This window comes from Diplotaxodon limnothrissa, linkage group LG3 (genome assembly GCF_057381915.1).
Source record: "Diplotaxodon limnothrissa isolate DT_005_m linkage group LG3, D_limnothrissa_male_GT1.1, whole genome shotgun sequence".
NCBI lineage: Eukaryota > Metazoa > Chordata > Actinopteri > Cichliformes > Cichlidae > Diplotaxodon > Diplotaxodon limnothrissa.
The window spans coordinates 6,691,861-6,716,629 of record NC_140598.1 but is presented as its reverse complement, the minus strand read 5'-3'; the positions used below and the strand labels follow the sequence as shown (position 1 = coordinate 6,716,629).

Sequence of the window (24,769 nt, the reverse complement as noted above, 5' to 3'; positions counted from 1 at the left end):
TGTCTGCTAGTTAGCTGAGAGCTAACTCACTTGTACATTGAATACCAAACTGTGTAAACCAGGGGTGTCAAACATATGGCCCGTGGGCCAAATCCAGCCCTTGAGATAATTTCATATGTCAAATATTGATGAATTTTCACGCTTGCTGATAATCAATGTGAGCACGGCTGAGATTTTATTCTGATGAGCAAACCATGTGGCCAAACACTTTAAGAGACAGACTGGGATCATACCATTATGTGAAAGAAGACATGTCCCATAGACAGCAAGGGTGGTGGTAGAGACCAGTACACAGAGAAATGGGAGCTGTACTGAAATGCAAGCGTGTCAGGAAAGAGTGAAAAGGCAAAATGAGCAGCATCTGGCTGCATTTCAGTGATATTGGAGACCACAAAGCTGAGTGCAACATTTATATAGGAGATATACAGGAGACGCTGAGAGTAGAACTGATAAAATTAGGAGCTGGCTAAAGTGAGACCCATTTTTATTTCCACCCATTTTCCACTGTGGAGGACAAAAGGTTTCAAACTGGTCCAGGTCTTAAACCTCACGTGTTCTTCCTAACAGCAGTAAATGGATAAAAATAAGGCTTTTATGAAAACACTGAATAAAACTTGCTGCCTTTAAAAAGACTAAATGTACAGTTCAGTATTGAATACTACATAAAATAAACTATATATAAAGTGTGTCTGAATGGCAGAGATGCAGAACTATGTGCATGTAGCACAGAGCCACGGCTCAGTGTCTGAATGAGTCTCACAGACCTGAATGTGCTGTTGAAGCCATTTATAATTATAACGTAATTCTTTACTCGTTTGATCTGCTCCTTACCACAAGCCACCAGACGTAGAAGGTTTTGGACTTTTAACTATATTTTCTGAAGTTTTACAACTTTTCTTACTGTTAAAAACCTCGTTATGGCCATTCATGCTGTACAAAGTAATTAGACATGTGTGGTATCTACAGAAACGTCAGAATCTCAGCTAAAAGTTCACAAAACCATCTCAACAACCACCAAACAGCTGAAACAGCAGGTGAACAGATCACACAAAAAAGATGTAAACACAAATCCCCCTGATCATCTGTTTTTTAAACATGAAGCGTAGTTTTGGATGTTCATTTACTGCTGGTTCAGTGAATTTTGGTTGGACAGTGATGAAACCTGCAGCCTCAGAATCTGTGAGAAGTCTGCTTTCAGCTCGCAACAGCATTGTTGTGTTGTGTGCTGTGGATCCACCTCTGCAAACTCATCACTGTTTCACCATCATGTTTCTACTTAGACAATAACAAAGGAAGCAGTTCCCAGGAACTACTTCCTGTCTTGTTAACATAAGAGTACGTTGCCCTTCAAAACACCTCCACTTCTCCTCTTATTAGAGGACTGCCTTATTATTAATCTGCTAATTCTGTCAGTTGATGAAAGAAAAATGCTTGATCTCACCTGAGAGTTTCCAGTGTACAGTGTGGACTCTTCAGTCCTTCAGACAGAAGCTTCACGCCTGGATCCTTCAGGTTGATGTTACTCAGGTCCAGCTGTCTCAGATTAGAGGTCTGAGAGCTGAGACCTGAGGCCAGAGCTTCACAGCTTCTCTCTGACAGGTCACAGTGACTCAGTCTGAAAAATAACAGATAAACAATTACAAAAATAAAACACGTATGTTGAAGCGTAATGAGATACTATTATTTTTAGCAATATTTCATCTTGTTTTGTCAGGAAACTGAGCACTGATGCAGAGCAACATGTGGAGAGAATCAGAGGAGAAGAAGTGAAGAGAGAACAGCAGTAAAACAACACTGAATTGTTCAGTGTGATTTTGATATCAACAGAATGTGTCAAACTTCTTTATTTTGTATTTGTTTTAGTAGAATTGATGATTATCACTTAGATAACAACCACAGGCCAGGTCTAAATTTCACTTTGGTGACAGTTACACCCAGAAATATTTCAGAAACGTGGACAATTTGTGCTCCAATGTATTCAGTACTGAACAAACTGAGTACCGATGACCACTTAATATTTTTGATATTTTATTTGAGTTGTTCCACCTGATCTGTGTTAACTAGAATAAACATTTAAAAACTAAAGCTATGATCACATATGTACTTACAGAGCTTTGTTGGAGGCTTTGACCACTGGCAGCAGCCTAAGAAGAGCCTCCTCTGAAGCAGAGTATTTCTTCAGGTCAAACACATCCAGATCTTCTTCTGATGACAGTAAGATGAAGACCAGAGCTGACCACTGAGCAGGAGACAGTTTATCTGTGGAGAGACGTCCTGATCTCAGGGACTGTTGGATCTCCTCCACTAGAGAACGATCATTCAGTTCATTCAGACAGTGGAACAGATTGATGCTTTTCTCTGCAGACAGATTCTCATTGAGCTTCTTCTTGATGTACTTGACTGTTTTCTTATTGTACTGTGAGCTGCTTCCTGTCTGTGTCAGCAGACCTCGTAGGAGAGTCTGATTGGTCTGCAGTGAAAGACCCAAGAGGAAGCGGAGGAACAAGTCCAGGTGTCCATTTGGACTCTGTAAGGCCTTGTTCACAGCACTCTGGTAGAAGTGTTTCTTTGCAGATTCTCTTGTTTCAGATTTCTTGGAGGTTGTTTGTTGTTCTTCCAGCAGATTGAGTCCAAAGTTGATGACGGTCAGATGGACATGAAGAGCAGCCAGAAACTCCTGAACACTCAGATGGATGAAGCAGAACACCTTGTCCTGGTACAGTCCTCTCTCCTCTTTAAAGATCTGTGTGAACACTCCTGAGTACACTGAGGCTGCTCTGATATCGATGCCACACTCTGTCAGGTCTGATTCATAGAAGATCAGGTTTCCTTTCTGCAGCTGATCAAAAGCCAGTTTTCCCAGAGACTCCATCATCTTCCTGCTCTCAGGACTCCAGTGTGGATCTGTCTCAGCTCCTCCATCATACTTGACCTTCTTCACTTTGGCCTGAACCACCAGGAAGTGGATGTACATCTCAGTCAGGGTGTTGGGCAGCTGTCCTCCCTCTCTGGTTTCCAGCACATCCTCCAGAACTGTAGCAGTGATCCAGCAGAAGACTGGGATGTGACACATGATGTGGAGGCTTCGTGATGTCTTGATGTGGGAGATGATCCTGCTGGCCTGCTCCTCATCTCTGAATCTCTTCCTGAAGTACTCCTCCTTCTGTGGGTCAGTGAACCCTCTGACCTCTGTCACCATGCCAACACAGTCAGGAGGGATCTGATTGGCTGCTCCAGGTCGTGTGGTTATCCAGAGGCGAGCAGAGGGAAGCAGTTTCCCCCTGATGAGGTTTATCAGCAGCACATCCACTGAGGTGGACTTTCTAGGGTCAGTTAGGATTGTAGTTTTGTGGAAGTCCAGAGGAAGTCGACACTCATCCAGACCATCAAAGATGAACACAACCTGGAAGTCTTCAAAGCTGCAGATTCCTGCTTCTTTGGTTTCAGTAAAGAAGTGATGAACAAGTCCCACCAAGCTGAACTTTTCCTCTTGCAGCACATTCAGCTCTCTGAAAGTGAATGGAAATATGAACTGGATGTCCTGGTTGGCTTTGTCTTCAGCCCAGTCCAGGCTGTATTTCTGTGTTAAGACAGTTTTCCCAATGCCAGCCACTCCCTTTGTCAGCACTGTTCTGATTGGTTCATCTCTTCCAGGTGAGGCTTTAAAGATGTCTTCTTGTCTGATGGTTGTTTCTGGTCTGTCTGGTTTCCTGGATGCTGTTTCAATCTGTCTGACCTCATGTTCATCATTGACCTCTGCAGTCCCTCCCTCTGTGATGTAGAGCTCTGTGTAGATCTGATTCAGGAGGGTTGGGTTTCCTGCTTTAGAAATGCCCTCAAACACACACTGGAACTTCTTCTTCAGGGTGGATTTAAGGTTACGATGACAAACTGGAGCTTGAAGTTCTGAATGAGAAGAAAAATAAACACTCAATTCCAAAAAGAACTAATCTTTAAAACATGTTGCTCCATCTTCCATCTCTGGAAAATGTTCATTTATCCAGCAGCTTAAATCTTTAGATAAATCCTCTTACTGCTCTGCAGACGGTTAGCCAGCTCCTCCTGCTTCATTCTCCTCAGGAAGTCCACTGTGATCTTCACAAACGCCTCTCTGCTGCTGCTCCTCTGACTCTCAAAGCATTCTGGATAATCTGGCCTCAGAACCTTCTGGATCTTCTTCAGCTCGTTCTTCACAAAAGTGATGATGTTGTCCTCCAGCAGCTGGAACAGAATATTTATGAATGAGCCAATCAGACTGAAATCATGGAGCCAAACATCAGATCCATGTTGGACACACTGACGATCCACTGGTCTACAAAGAGCAGCATGGAGATGACTGTGAACAGAACAGATGTAACAGTAGTTGTTGTACATGTACAGACCATAAATATGGCGTCCAGCTGTGTTTGATGCTGCTGGGCAGACTGACCACTGGGAACCTCTGAGCTCTGCTGGTCCACTCTGTGGAGGAACCATGAAGGATTAGATCAACACAGGATAAAGATCCAGGAGTTTCTGCTCAAATAACTTCATCTGAATCAAGTCTGTCAAGTTTTAAACTCTCAGATTGTGAACATATCAGTAATTTTCAGTCTGTTTTCATGGACGTCCTTTCAGTGGTGATGTCAGGGATGATTTTGAAGAAGCTCATCAAACTGAACCATCAACAGATCACTGCTCCAAAACCAGAACATGATCCGAGTCTCCCTCCACCACCAGAACACCAGCTTTACTAACGTGGTAGATCAGTGTAGTACAGATCAATAACTGATGAGTCATTTGATCAAAATCACTGAGTGCTTCACATCTGACCCTCTGATGCTTCTGTAGACATTTTGCATATTTAATGAATGTCTGACAGTTTTACATTCATTCTATGAACACAGTGGAAATGTTGTGTTATAGTCTCCATGTTGTTTCCAGCATCATAAATTCTTAAGTTCAGAAAATTAGATTCTTTCTTCACAGCTGAAAAACAACAACATTTATTCTCTATTGAAATCTGCATCGTCCACTCCAAAGGTCACAATCTGAAGGTAACATCTGGTTTTGTTCCCTGTGGTTAACTCTGAGCATCAGTATGGTGGGATTTATCCACTACATCCACACCACTGTGGTTCAGTGTTGTCCTGATGGAGTAACAGCAGCCAGTATGATCCAGGCTTTAGCTGCTGGGTCTCTGTGTGACCTCTCAGACTGTTTAACAGATCAGACACAAAGAGAATCAGAGCAGCTCTGTTCTTTAAAGACAAACATGAACCCACTCAGGTCACACTTTCCCCACAGATATGAGCATCACTGTCCTCAAACAGCAAATGACCAAGTCGAACATTTGGATCTTTTCTCTTTCATTGTTTTCTTTTTAATGGATATTTGTAACAATCTGAGGATGTTTCAGGTCATATTTATCCAGAAAACACAAACATGTAAAGGAGTCATCACAGCTCTCTGACCTCGTTGCTCCAGGGTCAGCACTGAAGTATGGAGGTTCACCTTTGGACCGGTCACTCCTCACAGACGGACAGCTGGACCCTGCAGACTCTGCTCTGTCCTCCTCTTCCTCCATCATCATCTTCAGTCAGTCTGAGAGGTAAACCACAAACACTCAGTGAGTTCACATTAACAGGAGGAACTGAGTTACAGTCGCTGACCTCTGACCTGTCATGTAACATACACTCAACAAAAATATAAACGCAACACCTTTGTTACTGCTCCCATTCCCCATGGGATGGACGTAGAGACCTAAAATTCATTCCAGATACACAATATAACCATCCCTCCCAAACAGTGGTCACAAATCAGTCCAAATGTGTGGTAGTGGGCACATCTGCCATATTGAGATAATCCATCCCACCTCACAGGTGTGCCACATCAGGATGCTGATCTGACATCATGAGTAGTGCACAGGTGTACCTCAGACTGCCCACAACAAAAGGCCACCCTGGAATGTGCAGTTTTTTGCGCTATTGGGGGTCTGGGGACCCAGAACCGGTCAGTATCTGGTGTGACCACCATTTGCCTCATGCTGTGCAACACATCGTCGCATGGAGTCTATCAGATTGTCAATTGTGGCCTGTGGAATGTTGGTCCACTCCACTTCAATGGCTGTGCGAGGTTGTTGGATATTCGTGGGAACTGGTACACGCTGTCGTATACGCCGGTCAAGCACATCCCGAACATGCTCAATGGGTGACATGTCCGGTGAGTATGCTGGCCATGCAAGAACTGGGACATTCTCAGCTGCCATCTGCCCTGAACAATGTGAACCATGATTCATCCGTGAAGCGCACACCTCTCCAACGTGCCAGACGCCATCGAATGTGAGCATTTGCCCACACAAGTCTGTTACGGCGACGAGCTGGAGTCAGGTCAAGACCCCGATGAGGACGACGGGCATGCAGTTGAGCGTCCCTGAGACGGTTTCTGACAGTTTGTGCAGAAATTGTTTGGTTGTGCAAACCAATTGTTCCAGCAGCTGTCTGGGTGGCTGGTCTCAGACGATCTTGGAGGTGAACCTGCTGGATGTGGAGGTCCTGGGCTGGTGTGGTTACACGAGGTCTGCGGTTGTGAGGCCGGTTGGATGTGCTGCCATATTCTCTGAAACGCCTGTGGAGACGGCTTATGGTTGAGAAATGAACATTCAATGCACGGGCGACAGATCTGGTTGACATTCCTGCTGTCAGCATGCCAATTGCACGCTCCCTCATTGCTTGTGGTATCTGTGGCATTTTGCTGTGACACAAAACTGCACATTCCAGGGTGGCCTTTTGTTGTGGGCAGTCTGAGGTACACCTGTGCACTACTCATGATGTCAGATCAGCATCCTGATGTGGCACACCTGTGAGGTGGGATGGATTATCTCAATATTGCAGATGTTCCCACTACCACACATTTGGACTGATTTGTGACCACTGTTTGGGAGGGATGGTTATATTGTGTATCTGGAATGAATTTTAGGTCTCTACTTCCATCCCATGGGGAATGGGAGCAGTAACAAAGGTGTTGCGTTTATATTTTTGTTGAGTGTAGAAACCAGTAGGATCTCAGTCATGAAGGTCATGTGATCTAAGGAGCTTGGAGAGAAAAGAGACGTCTTTAAGTTTCTGGAAGACGTTTCATCCAAGAAACTTCTTCAGCTCTAAAACCAAATGGTGGAGAGTCCCAGATATTTAAACCTGAGAGGAAAAGAAAGCATGTCGCTGACCCACCACTGATCATGAGATGAGTCACATGATCAATAGTGGGTCAACAATATAACAACAATATAAACACTTATTTCAAGGGGGAAACTGAGAGCCTGTTCACCAGGAGCACAAACATCTGGAGCACAGACACCTGGAGCACAGACATCTGGAGCACAGACACCAGGAGCACAGACACCAGGAGCACAGACACCTGGAGCACAGACACCTGGAGCACAGACATCTGGAGCACAGATACCTGGAGCACAGACACCTGGAGCACAGATACCTGGAGCACAGACATCTGGAGCACAGATACCTGGAGCACAGACACCTGGAGCACAAACACCTGGAGCACAGACACCTGGAGCACAGACACCTGGAGCACAAACACCTGGAGCACAAACATCTGGAGCACAGACACCAGGAGCACAAACACCTGGAGCACAAACACCTGGAGCACAGACACCTGGAGCACAGACACCTGGAGCACAAACATCTGGAGCACAAACATCTGGAGCACAGACACCTGGAGCACAGACACCTGGAGCATAAACATCTGGAGCACAAACATCTGGAGCACAAACATCTGGAGCAGCATGTCGATGCTGTTGGCTGAGATCCTGAAGACTGAAGTCCAGGCAGCTCCAGCAATGATCCACTGATGTGTTTTTATTCCATGTATGAATGTTGTTATTGACAGAGATGACGTTTGTGTGTCAGTGATGCAGTGACTGTTGTTGTTACCTGTACAGGCTGGTTAGACTCTATGAAACAGATCATACAGATCTCTGCATGTTAGAAGAGACTATTAAAGGTCATGAATGAGACAAAGGCAGGGAGGCGTCCTTTACAGCTAAACAGCAGAGTGAGAGAACAGCCAGCACCTCTACATTTATCACATTATACAGCACATGTATGATACTGACAGGGATGAGAAGAACTTAGTGATTCTGATCCCATCATTGATATTACTTATTGATTCTCAGTAGCTCTGCTCTGACAGTCACCACCATCACTGAGCAGCATATCAAAGACATTTGTGCACATTAACTGCATGTTGTGGCTCAAATGTTTGTGCATGTTGGAGGCATTTCCTCTTTGTTTTGATCAGTGTTGGTCATTACTCAAAACAGTCATTATTACACATATTACACAGAACACTTTGATTAAAAGTAATGGAGTATGTTACTTCATTACTCCTCATAACATTACTTTGATGTTACTGTGTAAAATGAACAAATGAGCATGTAACAACATAAAGCTGAGGTACAGCCCCACACACCAACACAGATCCTGATGAGGTCACGTGATGTTTCTCTGAGTGTTAATGAACACAAATCAAAGATGAAACAGCACAAAGACACTTCAAAGTGATTCTACTGTAGAAACATGAACAGGTAGAAACCTGCAGCCTGACTGCTCATCACTTTGTTACCTGTTCAAGTTCAGCAGCAGCAGCTCACTTTATCACGGTGCTGGTCTGGGGTCAGTGTTTACTCAGCTTTAACCTCACTCTGGGTTCTTGGCTAGCTTAGTGTTAGCTTAGCGTTAGCTTAGCATTAACATGCTGTCAGGTGTCTCGTGTGTAAATATTAATCACAGTGACAGTAAAGGAGGTAAAGGGCTGTGACGTCATCACGTACGCTGCGTCCTCTGTGGGCTCTGAGTGAACTCAAAGTACAAATTACAAGTACACAAACACGAACGTAGCTCAGAGTGGCGGACACACTCGGCCTCGTTGGTCCAGCTGTGAGTCCGTTACCGTGAACTATGGAGCGGCAGATTTGTGCTGAACTAAGCTGCACACAGCTGATGTTAGCCAGGAAACATTACACACTGACTTTAATGGAGAGACCGGAAATACAAACACACACAGTTTGTTGTGTGAAGAAATCAAACACGAGCTGAACAAACAGTAAAGTTCCTAAAGACAAACTGTTAAAGGAGGAAACAAAGCAAACTTACAGTTTCTTCACACACCAACAACAAGCTCCACTCCACACCTGGACACTAAACACGGACACACAGGTGAGCTGCTTCCTGGAAGGAGGCGGGACTCCACCTGAAACTCAGCACAGGTGGGAGGGGCTCAGCTCTGTGTGTGCTGATGTGTTAACTTTAAAAATATGCCGTCTGACTGCTCAGACTGAGTCAGAGTAAAGTTCACATGCTGACGTGTGGAGACATGAAACCTTGTTGTAGCTGCAGGTGTGAACACACTGATCCCAGATCAGCTCTGCTGTATTTGTAACTAGAGATGGACCGATCCGATATTACGTATCGGTATCGGTCCGATACTGACCTAAATTACTGGATCGGATATCGGAGAAAAATAAAAAATGTAATCCGATCCATTAAATATCACGAAAGCACCTCACAAAACTTGCAACAGGCCGTAACTCACCTCAGAACGTTAGCACGTCGGAGCAGTATACATCACGTGATAGAGCGGCTGTGGCATGCGGGACCTGTCGGTGGTCTGGATAGCATTTGGAGCTTTGCTAGCAACCCGGCATTTCATCTCCGACAAAGTTATCCCCGAGAGAAGTAAAGCAAGTGTGTAAGTCCATCTCTGAATGTTTGTAAAGCATTCCCACGTTAAGCTTAACGAGCGACTGCCTCTCGTTTAGCCAGGGGGGCCGATAGGGCATGAACAGGGAAAAGGGGGCACAAAGACATACTTTTCTTTCTTATTCTCATTTTAAATGTCTAGCTTTTAATAAATAATTATCTGACACCCAAAGTTTTAATTTGATGTAAAATGAATAGAAGTCAATTACTGTATATAGTGACTATTAAGTCTAATATATATACCCTAGTAAGCTATAGTACTTTTTACTTTGGGAAGGTACCATCTGTGCAGTCTGCAATTTTGTTGAAGAAAGATGTTGAATCTATTTAATATTTCTTGAAAAATAATTGATTTCTGTGCATTTTTTTTCACACTGCATCAAATTAAGGTTGATTACGTCGATTAAGCATCATGAGGTGGCGCGTGAGGGGTGGTTCCCTATTTTTTATTTATTTATTTTTGTTGTTGCTTGGAGTTGGAACCCTATTAGTTAGGTTGCTTAATATTTACGCTAAGTACTCTTTAAAATACCAGAATAGGGAGGATGGTGTAGGTTTAAGTTTATTAGATTGATCAGTATTGCTGAACTATGAAATATTTTTTTTGTATACAGGTATAACAGAATAGCTTTAGTGTAGTTGTTGTTTTAAACTTGAGTATGAACTTGCAGACTTGCAAAATGCAGCAAGATATTTTAAAAAACAGTTTTGTTGATTAAAAAACACTATATCGGATTCATATCGGTATCGGCAGATATCCAAATTTATGATATCGGTATCGGACATAAAAAAGTGGTATCGTGCCATCTCTATTTGTAACATGAACATTTCTGCTGCAAAGCTTCAAATGTTCAGCATGTTTCTCTGTTTCCAGTCTATAGATCCAGTCACACTTTCTACCTTCACCTGTGCAGTAAAGACTGAGAGCAGAGCTGAAACCAAGCGTCCAATCAGTGAGCAGCATCAACACCTGAGCTTCATTCAGACTCTGTTATTGAAGATGTTGTTGGTACAAAGTTCATCTGCTGCTCACATGAATCCATGAAAGATTTATTTCACTGAATGTTTCTTCAAAGCTCATTTCAACCTGTTGAAGTCATGAATGAAAGTGCAGACTGAGAGTGGATCACATGATGTTTGAGGTGTGTCATGTGACATGTTCAGTATTGTCACACATGTCTAGATTGTCCCTGATATCATAACTGCTCAAACACTGATGATTATATTTGAAGAATTATTCCTGATGGCAGCAAAGTTTGAATGGAGCTCTCTGTCTGTGCTGATTTGTCGCCCTCTGGAGGTCAAAGCACAAACTGCATGATGTCACTGTAACCACCACAGTGACAGGAAGTGTTTTTATGACTGAAACACTGAAATGATGCTAACGGCTGTCGTTAGGCTCACTGACAGCAGTGCTGATGTGTTCATGTCAAACACTGGCTCAGGTCAGACTCCTTCATCCTTCTCCAGCGTGAGGCCGCCCTCAGACCCACAGGAGCTCTGACCTTTGACCTCCTGACCCTAACCATTTTAGTCTTGTTGCATCTTTAAATGCAAATCCATCCAAACTGTAGCCGAGCAAAAGAAGCTGGAAGCTGTTCTATGAATGATGTTGTTGAAGGAGCTTGGAAAGAAAAGCGTCTGGACTTCTTTAAGTTGCTTGAAGAGGGACATGGACGTCTTAACACCCACTCACATCCTGGGACATTTGATCACAGGAAATCACATGATAGGGTGGGGCTAGATCTCACAATGGGTTCACCCAAAACCTTGGCTGATTGTGACCCACACCCGTTTTCACACCGTGGCTCGTGTGATTAGGTAGAGGATCAACAGGGGCTCCATGTCCCTGAATTTAAACTGAATCTAAACACACCGTGCACAATGCCAAGTTAGATAATGGTTAAAAGAACAAGATAAGAATAAATAAAAAGATAAAATAAGGATAAAAAATAACTTAAAAAAATAAAATAAAAAGATAAATAACTGCAAATAAGTACAAATAAGTAACTGAAGACACGTGTGGTCTGCAGATGTCGATGTACATGGATGTACATGGAGTTTAATGTGCAAAATGAACTTAGTGTGCAAAGTGACCTGATGTGCAAACTGCAGTTTGAGGTCGGTCAGCTGTTCAGGAGTCTGATAGCAGTGGGGAAGATGGAGTTGTTGAGTCTGGATGTTCTACATTTCACACTTCTGAACCTTCGTCTCGAGGGCAGAGGTGTGTCTCTCCTCTGGACTCTGTGATGGTAGCTGCTCTGCAGAGAGGGCAGCGGGGTCCTGATGATCTTCTCCACAGTTGTTATCACTCTCTGCAGGCGTTTGCGGTTTGCAGTAGTGCTGCCGTACCATGCAGTGATGCAGCTGTCAGGCTGCTCTCCACAGTGCAGCTGTAGAACCTGCTGAGGATCTTGGCCAACATACCAAATTTCCTCAGCCTCCTCAGGAAATACAGCAGCTGCTGAGCCTTCTTGACCAGCTGTGTGACTTTGAGTCCCTCACTGACTCAAACTCCTTCAGTGACACTTGCAGCCTTGCAGATTAGTTTGCTGATCCTGATGCATCTCTGCAGCTGATGCTGTCCCCCAGCAGACAACAACAACATAGATGCTCTCACTAGTCCACTTTACCCTCTAATCACATCTCTGACATCTGCAGGTTGCTCCATAGAGACTCTTGTGCAATGCCAGGTGTTTGTGTTTGTCTGTAGGTACACATTAGATATGACCATAGACGCACACACACAAGTGAACACAGCAGCACAGATGGTTTCCACCTGCTTCCCTCTTTCTTCACACAACTGTGAGGATGATGAAGAGGTTTCAGGACGAGGTGGTCAGCAAGCACAGGATAAAGCAGGGCCATGAAACTCTCTGGTGCAGCAGATGTTTAATCAGACTCAGCTTTAGGCTTCTTTTCCCACCTGGCAGCAAAGTAACAGCTTCACTAATGTGAACAGTCACAATGTTAAACGTTTCTATATCTTCATATATTTTTATCTGTTGATGCTGCAGAATAAAGTCTGTTAACAGAGTGCAGGATGTGTAGAGCAGGTCCAGCTCTCCCTTTACTGTGTCCACTTTCATCAGCCCCTGTGAAGTGACACAGAGTGCATGTGTGTCTGTCAGCTGTTGTTTGTTGTGAAGGATGGAACAAATGAACACACACTTTTAGAGAAATCTGAAAAAGCAACACGTGCTTGGGCTCCTTCTGTGCTCGTCTTCATTAATGCTGATCTTTCTTTCCTGTTTGTTCTTTGGCACAAGCTTCAGTCTTTTCTCCCAGGGCTCCTTCACACTTAGAAACACACCTACATTCATTTATACACAAACATCATGAAACAAAGGCTTTGTAAAAGAGGACATGAGATCCTCTCTGAACAGCACATTCATATCAAACACAGGACTGAACAGGATATACTGAGTCTGTGCTGTTTTCATTGTTACTTGCTGAGTATTTTTCCAGTGTTTGAAATGTGACTCAAGTCTGATTCTTCTACTGTGTGTGAACTCTAAGCAGCTGCATTAAACAGCTGCTTTTCAAACCAGGCTCAATCCTATGACTCTGTGAATGTAAACTTTTGTCACCTGCATGAATAACAATCCTTGATCTAGTCAGGACTGCAGTGCTCCTGTGATCCCAGCTTATAGATGGAGGCTAGCATGAGAGGCTCAGCAGCTAAAGCAGCACACCTGGGTCTCCCAGCCTATTAAAAGCAGCCCTTTGCTTCACCTGCTTCACTAAACATTATTATTATTATTTAAGCAGAGTGGTGTGATTCATGTAGGCATTGCTGTGTGACAGGAGGACTTTTCTTGAAACAGCTCGTGTGACGTGAGCTGACGTAAAAACAGTGATGTTAGCTTGATTCTCTTGGCTAAAACTATTTTAAAAAGAGGGTCAATCATGCAAATCTGCCAATAGAAGCCAAAGTTACAGCCCCTCAGAGTTTAAAGAGAAAAGGCCCGTTTCCAACACTCGGTTGTGCAAAGGGAAACAGGCCCACAGTGCCTGAGTGTGTGGGTAATTCTTCAAATAATATTCAAAAGCAAACATTTTTAAGCATGTAAATAAAATTCAATCATTTCTGCTCTTCAATACCTAAGAAATGAAAACTGGCAGATGGTCCCAAAATGTGAAACGCCTGGCTATCTGTGCATTTAGTGCTGCAAGTTTTCACTGTTTACCTTCAGAAGCATAAATCTCTGCACAGATAATGTTCATATGTGGATTCCTGGTTTTCTGCAGTTAATTGTGACCCAAAGCGTATTTTTAAAGTGGTTCCAGGCAATAAAGTCTAAAAATAAATACATCTACTTCCTTTTTCTGTGTTCCAGCCTCAGTGACTCTGACACAGTGCTGTAATATTTACACCTCTGATGAAAACAGAGTTTGTAGTTGCAGAGAAATACTCGACTCATTTTGGGCATTTACGAGCAGGAACCTCAGAAAGCCCCTCGCTGCTTCACTGGTTAAGAAGCAAAGCAAACATTAGTTCACAGTGATGTTAATTAAGGCCCAAAGTTTAGGAACGAACGTCAGCACTTCACTAATGAATGTAATGCTGATTCATGTGCTTGTTTTGTAATGTGCATGTTGTGCGTTGCTATTTCCCATATTCTTTGGCACTGATAGATGAAGAGTCTCAGGCAGGACCGAGGCTGCCAGCTGCTGACAGTGAGCAGGGAGAGAGCAGCAGAAGCTGGGCAAGAGCAGGGCACCTTCAGCCCCCTTCATCAGTCAGAAATCATTTGGGTGTCTGTGTGAAATGTCTGATTTTTAAAATCTTTTTGTAGACATATTTATTAAATGTTTAACAATTATATAGAAGAAAGACAATGTAAAGAACAAAACATGACAAAACAAAAATGAGTTGAAGTTATGAACTGTTTCTGAGAGACAAATAACACCAGGATCCTTTTTTGTGTAGCTGACAGCTGGTAACTGTGCAGGGGCGGGTCTAGCAAAGTGTTGCCAGGGGGCCAGGTAGGGCATTAACAGGGAGAGGGGGGCACAAAGACATACTTTTCTTTCTTATTCTCATTTAAAATGTCTCACTTTTAATAAATAATTATCTGAATCTTACAACAAACGTTTTCATCTGATGTAAAATGTATAGAAATCCATTATTGTACATAGTCATTTTTTAAGGGTCCCATCATAATTTCTTCAGAAGTAAGTACTGCATATGATGCCAGTATTTCCCCACATTTTCTAGATTCTGCACCAGTACTGTGTGTAAAATGCATCAAAAAGTCCGTTTGATTCTTTCTCAGCTGTCTTTCTGTCTCCTTTCACTTTTTAAAGGTTGCCATGTTAGAAAACATATTTTGCCCTGCCGTGCTGTTTATTGATGTGGCAAATGAAAGGTTTATGAAAATATATCTAAATCTGTCATCAGTAATCAGCAATGATCATGTCTCACCTCTAGTCTCTGTCTTAATGTCAGGTTTCCACCGTGTGTTGTAGATGTTCAGGAGGTTAACTCGAGCAACAGTCTACTTCCTGTTTAGAATACCAGGACAGGGAGGATGGTGCAGGTTTAAGTTTATTAGACTGATGCATGTATACCAACAAGACAGCGTCCATCACTGTGACAACAGCGTTTGTTTTCATTCAAAGGCTTTATGGTTTTTCCTTTAATACCTGGGGGGCCGGTCTCCAGTCAAAATGCCCGGGACCATTTTTTGTCCCAGTCCAGCCCTGGTGTCAGATCTGCATGCAGTGTCAATGAGACGATCAACAACAGATCAGACAAAACACTCAGGCGGACACTCCTCTGTAGAAGGAAACATGGAAAGTGTGAGGTAATCAGTGCACAACATCACTTTGTATTTCAGGCTGTTTTTATATAGAACTTCAGCACCAATGTAAAAGTTCTGGTTTTAGGAAGATGAAGAACATTTTCAGGAAGGATGCCGTCTGCAAGCAGAGCTGCTTGAACCTCAGCGCTGAGGTCCAGACTACTTCCTGTGAAGCCACGTGATGTAAATCTGCTGCTGTAACTTCACAGTTTACTGAAGCTAAATGCAACGTTACCATATAATCTGTTTTCAACAAAGGTTTCACTCCGTCCGGTGTTGATGGAATGATTCAGGCCGTACTCGTCAGGCTTCCCGTCGACCACACGCATTTCAGTCACAAACCCCGTGACTGACAACAAGGGAAACAGCAGAAGAAAAGATGTGAAAAATACTGGATGATGATGATGGAGGATTAACCGCGGTGGCTAAACTGTTTCCTGTCTTTGTGGGCGTACTCACAGGGAAGTTTCCAGGCACGTCAGTCTTGGTGGCTAAAGTCTCCATTTTCCAACATGTATCGCTACAGGTGCAAAGACACAACATTAATCATCAGTGTAAATATTTTAATGCTGTCCAAACGGTGTTTGCTTTGTCTGTCCTCTCGCACTCACAGAGGAAACGAGGACGCCACCTTCAACCCATCTTCAGTTGGCTCAACCATGGCCGGACTTCCTGTTGGCTTTGTGACAGCAAACCACTTGAAATGAGAGCAAACTGCAGTCAAGCACCACTTACAGCAACCTGTGGACACGCAAATGGAAAGCACTGAGAATCATACAGAAGCATAAGAGCTGTTTATTGTAACACGTGTGTGTGTGTGTGTGTGTGTGTGTGTGTGTGTGTGTGTGTGTGTGTGCACGTTAATAACACACTGATGTATGTTAGTTTGATTTATGCTATATCTGAGAAAACAACTGCAGAATTTTACATCAAAGTTTCCAAAGCTGATGTTTTGTTGTTCACTCTGTTTTATATTCATATAGTTTGTTGTTTTTAAATCAGTGGACAAAATAAATATTATCACACAAAATCCAGGGTGAAACATAACCAAATAACCTAAATGGTGAAGTCATTATAGAAGTACATGTTGCAAAGGTCGGCCTCCTGTATAGACTGCTAAACTGTCTGGGGGGGCCCTGCCTGTCCTCGTTGGATAAGCTCCACCCCTTTTCCATAAGACGGAGACATTTGTATGAAAATAGATGGGCAGTAAAATAAAAAATATTATGGATGACTCTGTAAATCAAAGTCGGCCTGAGGCAGAAGCAGAAACCATGAGGAGCACAGCACCACTCCCAGAAGGGCACGAAGTGAAGCCATAGCTGCTGAAGAGTGAAGACGTGATGATGGAGGAGATCACAGATGAAGATCTGCTGCCTGCTGACTCTTTATATAGAAGAGTGAGACTATCTCCCCACCAGCAGCTGCACTTATACAAACCCCAGGTGCTGGGATGGCTTTGAACATGTGACATTTTCTGCAAACACATGGACAGTTTCATAAGCACAAAGATTATTCCTGCAGCGGCAGAATCGTATCCACTGTGTGAGAGGTGAACGTCAGACAGTTCTTAGAAAATGTAGTTTCTCTTTTAACGTCTCTTTTACCCCCATTTGTCTAAAACTACTTGACAGCCCTTCATGTCAGAGGTTTATTACCTGTGCAGGATGGAGCACATGGTCTCAGTCAGGCTGGACACGATCACTCCTACAGGAAGTAAATGTGATTTTATTTCACCTGTGAAATGATGAAAAACAGCAGAATAGCTCACGCTAACAAACGGGTGTTGAAATGTTTCATTTTCTGCTGTTTCACAGGTCAAAAAGGGCGTCGAAGCAAACTGAAGCTGAGCTGCTGCTGCTGTTGTAGTGCAGCATCTGCTGTGTGCTTCATCAGAGAACCTTCTGTACACAGCAGACAGAGGCTGCTGCCACTGAAGTCCATCTGCTAGAGAGCTTTAAACACTGGTTATTGAAGTGGCTTTGATGATACTGATACACAGTCTTTGCTGCTGTCACAGGACAGGGATCCACCAGGGAGTAGTTGTCAGGATAAAGAGCCTTCGCTTCTCTAAATATAAACTGGATACTTGTAGGAAACTTTGGGAAGCAGCATTTTTCCTCATATCGTCTAAACTGAAGTTAGCTCAGGTGCTTCTTCCATACTTGCTCTGCAGAAAGCCAAAGAGTTTGGAGCTCTGCAAACATTTGCAGCACAGCTGGATGTTTGTAACTTTGGTCACCTCTGTATCATCCCTCAGATTCTTTCTGCACAGCTTTGAAACCATGACAGCACGAGTGATGCTGAGGAGACGTCCAGTTTAAACAGACCTTTATTCCTGGAACACAAACACATGAAGTGATGCTGCTAAAGAAGAACATTTAATCGCACTAATGAATCAAGCATCTGTTTGTCTGTCAGTCTGTCAACAGTTCCTCTGATCGACTTCAGACTTGGTGGGTATTTTGTTTTTGCAGCGGTCAAAGTCGATCAGCGTGTTGCTTTGTCTGCTGTAAATCTGCCTGTACAAAGGGAAACATGCATGTTTTAGATGCAAACTCACAACATGGCTGCATTTTTGTGATTATGTGTATTTTATATTGATTTATTCTATTATGTTTTGTATATGAATCTTTACAAGTGTGTCGATACAAAGGCTTGATTAAAACAAAGGTCTCAGCTGTGCTGTTAGGGATGCTCTCATATTTGTTTCAAATGTAATAAATCAAAGGATTTCAGGCTTTTCATCCTTTTATTTGTTTGGTTCTAACAGCAGGTGGATAAAAACATGCAGGTGATGAATATAATTGTGTGATATTATGAGCATTGTGAATAAAGAAAGAGCAGAGATAGTAAAAAGGAAACAGGTGATGGACGTGAGATTTTCAGAACAAAAGCTCCTCAGTGAGACGATCACCTGGACACAAGGTCAGGCAGCTGGGACTCATCTAGAGAGCAAAATGGAAAAGTGATCTGTGCAGAACATCACTGTTGATTGCAGTTATTTACATCAGACTTCTTCTCTGAGATAAGAGCAGCATTTGTGGGAAAGATGACAGTATTTCCAGGCTGGATGCTGTTTGCAGGGAGAACTGAATGAAAGTCTCCTGCACCTCAGCGCTGAGGTCCACACCTGTGAACACAGATGAGGTCAATCTGCTGCAGCACGTAGAGCTTTACTGATCAGCAGGTTCAAAGGATTCAGCAGAGCGTAGAGTCAGAGCTAAATGCCACATCACCATAGAGTTTGTTAACAACAGCTTTCTTTGCCCTTTGTCTCGATGGACTGAATCAGGGATACTCGTCATACTTCACCTCAACCACGTCACTGAGAGACCCCAGCCTGACACAGCAGCAGAGATGATGAAAGCAGAAACAGCAAACAGATGCTTCAGTTGTGTTTCTCTCTGTGTGTGCGCTCACGCCCACTTGTGTGTGTGAACTTTCCACGTACCTCAGCTTGTTTCTCCAACATGAGCCATCAGGGCTGAAAAACATCACTAACACATGAATTCTTTCTCTTTTTGTTATCACCTGTGATCATGTGTCTCATGTTTCTGTCATTCACCAGTTCTTGTAGAGTTACGTGTAACTAGACTTCTGTGGGACGTAAATGATTGTTTTGTATGCAGATCTGTACAAAGGATGGAAACACTTGATTACAAAGGAGATCTCAGCTGTGTTGTTGTGGATGGACTTCAACGTATTTGTTAAAAAAGAGAATAAAGCAAAGTGTTTTAGCTGTTTGGGAGTTTTTGTTTGATTCCATTCAGTTTTATTTCTATGGAGTCAAATAATAAGAAAGGCTCTAGAACAGCCCTGAGTTTGTCCAGGTGACACTCCTCTGAAGAACAAAGACAAAGAGGAAGAAGGGGATTCGTTTTCAAGTCTTGTTTCTTTCAAAATAAAAGCTGAAATGTTTTGGAAGCATGATAATATTTCAGCCAGGATGCCGTCTCCAAGGAGACCTGCACCTCAGCGCTGAGCTCCACATCACGCCCTGTGAAAGCACAGATATAAATCTGCTGCAGTGAGAAGAACTTTACCCAACACAAGTGTAGAAGTAGACATTTGACTTTACCTACAACCTGTTAACAACAAAGCTTTCATTGCCTCTTGTTGATGTCATGTAGGACTAATCATACTTCACATCAGCCATGCACACGTCAGAGGATCTCCAGGCTTTCAGTAATAAAGCCAAGCAGATGATGTGAACATAGCAATAGTAACACATGCATCATAATCAGCTGTATGTGTCGACTATGTGGCACCTCAGTCTTGTTGGCATGAAGAAAAGTTGTGTAACATGTAGCATAAGGGCTGCAAAGACATCATGTAGACAGCAGTCGTCTGTTAGTCGTAACGTATCTCCTGTTAAAGAGTTAAATGTGCGTTATCCATCTCTGTCCTCTCACAGCTCGCCGTACACCAACTCCAGCTGTGGTAACCATGGCTGTGCCCATCAACACGCTGAAGCTGAGACGCCACCCGTCACTATGGCGACTCCAATAGGGTTACCTGTCAGCTGTGGACGCATGAAAGGAAAACAGCAGAAACACAGACATGTTTACTGGAACATTTCCTATTGACAGCTTTATGGAAAAGTGGGTTTAAACACTTTTCTATGTTTTATTTTGTTTATTTATGGATTTATTGTGAAAGGAATTTCAAAGGTTTAATTTGACCTTTCCCCTGTTTTTCATACAGACTGGAGACGAATGGATGGTGCTTTCTTTGTTTGTCTAAAGATAATGAATAAAACTCTACACACATCTTAAACCACCCTCCTTTCTATATATTTTGTTATATAAATGGAAAGTATATAAGACACAAACTGAGCTTATATGATACTAAGGACCCTGGAGGTCAGTCCACCTTTATAATTCAGCACAGCCTGGAGTCTCTTAGTCAAGCTTGTTTGTGTTTTCTGTGAGGAAGTTTTCAGCAGCAGCTCTTTTCTTGGATGTTGGTTCCCTTTGTTTCCATCCTCTGTTAAGATGTTTCAGTAATGTTGAGGTCTGGGGAGGCCAATCCATGGCTGACGTCCTGTGATGCTGCATTAGCAGTTTGTTCATAGTGAAAAATGAAGCCACTGCCAATCAGACATTTGCACAGTGGATCAACTTCTGATGGTACTGTCCTGAATTCCACACCTATAATATGTTTGCACATCCTGATGAATATGTGCAGCTGATTTTCAGTCCAGTTCCTGTGTGACAGACGCCAGTCTTTCTGCCTGTGTCCTTCCTTAACAATAGAGCCATCCTTCCACTGAGACTGTTTCTGATGAGGCTTCACTGAGCAGTAGATGGATCCCTCAGCTCATCTAATCGTCCTATTTCTAACACATGACTGTCAGAAACTGTTAATCTGCTGCAGCTCTTTAACTCCTCCACTTCTTTTTTTGTAATCTCTTAGTTTCCTCATCTTTTAAGGTGGCACTGCACACCAGATCCAAAGTCAACATGCTGTTATATAATGGAGTTGAACCTGTAATGGAGTTTGATTTAAACCAATCAGCAATTAAGTGAATGATGATGAGCAAAGATGGTGGAGGTGGTGGATGAAGACCCGGACAGCTGTGGTTGGCTCCTCGTATAGAGCAGAGTGAGGTTGTGTTTGCACATTATTATAAAACCATGTTCACCATATATTTTAGCTGCAGACAATAACATGATTTCTTTGCTGTGGTGATTTTATTCCACTTTGGTAAAATGGAAAACCATCATTTCTTGCTGTAATTCACACATTATTCCAAGAGCCTCAACACGAGCCTTGTAGTCCGACCATATATAGACAAATCAATAGTTGTGTTTGTAACAGCTCATGAACATGAATCGTTCCACATTACTTTGAAATCATTGTAAACTAAACTGGAATAAATGAGTGTTTATATATAGTTTTGTCTCAGCTGTTCATACACAGTGTTTCAGTTCTTATCAGAGTCCCACCGTCTCACTGTGGTGAACCTTTAGCTCTGTTGTAAGCGTGTTGTTAGACCAGGTTTCCCTCATTTAAAAATAATCTCTCATTAGAAATGGACATGATGTCTAAGACATAGAAATGCTTATTATGGGTTCACTTGATGTCACTGAAAAGATGCACATGGGTAACGTGCAGGCCATCCAGCTCCGAGGTTTATCTCCTCACCTCGAGTCTGCGACACTCTCTCCGTGTCCTCTCAGATAAGGGCGCGCACATTTCTGCACGATCTTCTAAATTACAAAGAGCGATTCACAAAACAGAAGCTCACAAAACACTCATCACAAACCAAAAGTGGCTCCACTGAGCGTCAAACTGTCACCAGAATTTACTGATAATCTAAAGACTCACAGAACTCATTTTGTCTCATTGTGTCTTAGTTTGAGACATAAGTGCATGATCATAATACTGTGTAGTTAGATGAGACAGAGCTGATGCTTGCTCTTAATTATCCTCTTCATGTTTCCCGAGCCTCAGCAGTGGAAGCTACCATGGATAGAAAGACTATGACTCATCTTAAATCTCAAATCTTTGTCTCCAAAGAGCTGCTGATGTGTCCGATATGATCCACAAGCTTAAACTAGGATTATAAGTGTGTGCAGTGATGTGTGTGAAACCTCTGAGGACTCACACGTGTGTGCTTCAGCCCACACACACATATGAAGCACTGCGACCTCACACAGAAGTGTTTTACACATCCAACCTGAATCCTGATCATTTCTACAGTTTATTAAGTTCAGCTTCACCTGAACATCAGTGATGAAGCTGCTCTGACTCCATCACAGCTCACAGCTGTTGGAATGAGTCAAACAATGAAGAAGGTTCAGAAACAGCTGATGATTTTACAGAAACATGATGCAAACATGAAAATGGACACATGATTTTTTATTAACAGACACCGTTTATGTTTCACTGTGCATGACGTCATCAACACTGACACCAGGGGGCGCTCATCACCAGCCTGAGGAAGTGTGATAATGGGGGGAGACGCAGTGTTGTGTGTACTGCAGTCGGACAGAAGGAAAAACTTCCTCCTGAAAACATTTTCATCCTTCCCAAAAGTGTTTGAGTCAAATGTTACAAATATATAAATACAATAAAACACAGGGTCTTACATAAAATTAGTGATGCAGTTGTGCACTGAGCACCTTTCCAATGTTCCTTCCTCAGATGAGTCCAGCTGCTGAACACATTAACATCTGTATGTAAATGTAGCCGAGAACCAACCTGAGCACTGCTGGGAAAATACAAAGGCAACCATCAAAGTGCTGTATTATCTTATTTATTCTGAATGTTGACTTAGATCCACACCACGATTTATCAAACTATAGAACTAAAATAACAACAATCGTCTGCTTCTTTAAAATTTCTTTCATTACATCAAACCAGTGAAAACTGAAAAAAACAAAGAGCTGTTAGCATGTTTAGACCAACTTTGAGACAGAGACTGTAAAGTTCTGCACTTTAAATCCTGCCTGTGTTCCTGCAAATGATTCACACTGAAAGTATCTTAGTTTAGTATTGAGTGAGCCACAAAGCAGCCTGATAGCTTTAAAACAGTAAAAGTAAATGAAATTGACAGTTTCAGTGTAGCTGGATCTATTATTGGGGGGTCATGACCCCCGTAACCCTGCCTGGTCCTGAGGTCAAATCCACCATCTTTGTTTCAGAGCTTCATGTTCTCCCGTGTTTGTGTGCGTCCTCTCCGGTACTCCGGCTTCCTCCCACAGTCCAAACACATGCAGTTAGTGGGGTCAGGTTAGCTGTGAGTGGTTGTGTCTCTGTGTTATTCCACCTTAATCAATGACTTCCTGTTAGCATGAAGTGCTTCTGTAGGACTGATGTCATTTTCATGGTTGGATCATTTAAATGAAGCTGGACTCAGATGCAGTAAATAAGCTGATTGATCATTAATGAATAAAGCTGGTCAAACACATCACGTGGACACATGTGATTGTGTGTTGTAGTATTGATCCCAATGCTGGTATCAGTCCTGGATCAATAACACTGGATGGATGCGTTCAGCATGGAGCCCTGAGCTGTGTTACAGACAAACATGGAAACTGACAGGTCTGTGTCATTCACAGTCTGTAACACTTCTAAACAACAGAGGCTGACCCAAGTGCCTCAGAGCCAGGCACGCTCACATCACAGCTCTCTAAATAAGCCAGTTTCAAAATAAGAGCTGAAAGCTGTGTTTGCTTGTGTTAGCTTATTATTGTGGAGACTAACATTCAGTGATCATGTGTTCAGACTCATAATGATTACTCTCAGAAATCCTGATCTTTGTATTTACTGTGTGTTGGATCAATAACTGAGATTCATGGTATCACACAGCTGTGCTGCTGCTGATGTCAGCACATCTGGAACAATACGAGGTATCTGCTACCAGACTGAGCAGGACGTGAGACCTGTGGACTGTTTAAAGCTGTCCCTCCACAGCTCACTCAGACCTGATCCACACCTCAGTGATATTCTCTGACTTCCTCAGTAGAGACAGAAACCATTCAGATCTGGGACCATCAGCTGACTGATGATGTCACACAGACTGTGTTTTTCAGGAACAGTGATTCTGATGTGAGCCTGCTAGCTGACAGCAGACCTGATGAAAGCACATGTTCACATCTGTGAGGACAGACTGGACTCTTTGACTGCACCTTGGTTCTCCTCAGAGGTCTGTACAGGAGCATGTCCACCCCCACTGAAGATCTCAGTCACTGTGAAACATAGAAAGCTGCTTGTGTGGCCTCTGCCTCACATGTAGATACAGCTACAGGTTTCTCTGTCAGTCAGACTGAAACAGTGTCCTGATGCTGCATCATTCAGCTCTGTGCCCCAGTCAGCATCACTGGGAGCTACCAGTGTTTCTGCCCTTTTCCTGTAACACTACACTCAGCACAGGCTCAGCTGGTATCCAGTGTTGGACTTTGGCTTCAGCTGCTGTGATAGATCCTCTAACATAGATCAGCTCTGCTAAATGTTGTTAGATAAGTGCAGCTGCTGTCATGTCCTGATGTTTCTCTGGCTCAGCAGCTTCTCCATCAGAGGTTCACATGGAGCTGATCCAGTATCTCCAGTAACTGTGTTCTGTGCCTCACTGGTTCATCCTTCTGTCTGTGTGACGTCAGTCAGATGTTGAAGTTCAACTCTGTAATCTTCACTGTGTCACAGAGTTCAGTGAGTCCCGTTATTCACAGTATCAATCAGATCATCAGAGAACAGCTG

The 24,769-nt window shown here is 43.0% G+C and overlaps 2 protein-coding genes across 2 annotated transcripts in view; both read right to left on the bottom strand.

The window, feature by feature from the left end:
* The window catches only part of LOC146634342 (protein NLRC3-like), a 62,295-nt gene that overhangs the window by 13,618 nt on the left and 23,908 nt on the right, over window positions 1–24,769 (bottom strand). Inside the window, exon 2 of the mRNA XM_085377016.1 lies at window positions 1,442–1,615. Coding sequence (XP_085233142.1) covers window positions 1,442–1,615 — 174 coding nt within the window. The remainder of the gene's footprint in view (window positions 1–1,441; window positions 1,616–24,769) is intronic.
* LOC146634343 (lipocalin-like) lies at window positions 15,469–17,007 on the bottom strand. The gene is made up of 5 exons (XM_085377081.1): window positions 16,798–17,007; window positions 16,174–16,303; window positions 15,994–16,082; window positions 15,798–15,911; window positions 15,469–15,537 (listed from the first exon to the last, which is right to left on the bottom strand). Exons 1-5 carry the CDS (start codon window positions 16,880–16,882, stop codon window positions 15,509–15,511), a joined length of 447 nt encoding a protein of 148 aa, XP_085233207.1. The 5' UTR covers window positions 16,883–17,007; the 3' UTR covers window positions 15,469–15,508.

Coding starts and splice junctions, on each gene's coding strand:
- LOC146634343 (XM_085377081.1), bottom strand. CDS start 16,882: ATGGCTTCACTTCGTGCCCTTCTGGGAGTGGTGCTGTGCTCCTCATGG. Junction 16,304..16,797: donor GGCCGACTTTGATTTACAGA/GTCATCCATAAT, acceptor GCGTGTCCACAG/GTTGCTGTAAGTGGTGCTTG. Junction 15,538..15,797: donor TGTTGAAAACAGATTATATG/GTAACGTTGCAT, acceptor TTCCTTCTACAG/AGGAGTGTCCGCCTGAGTGT.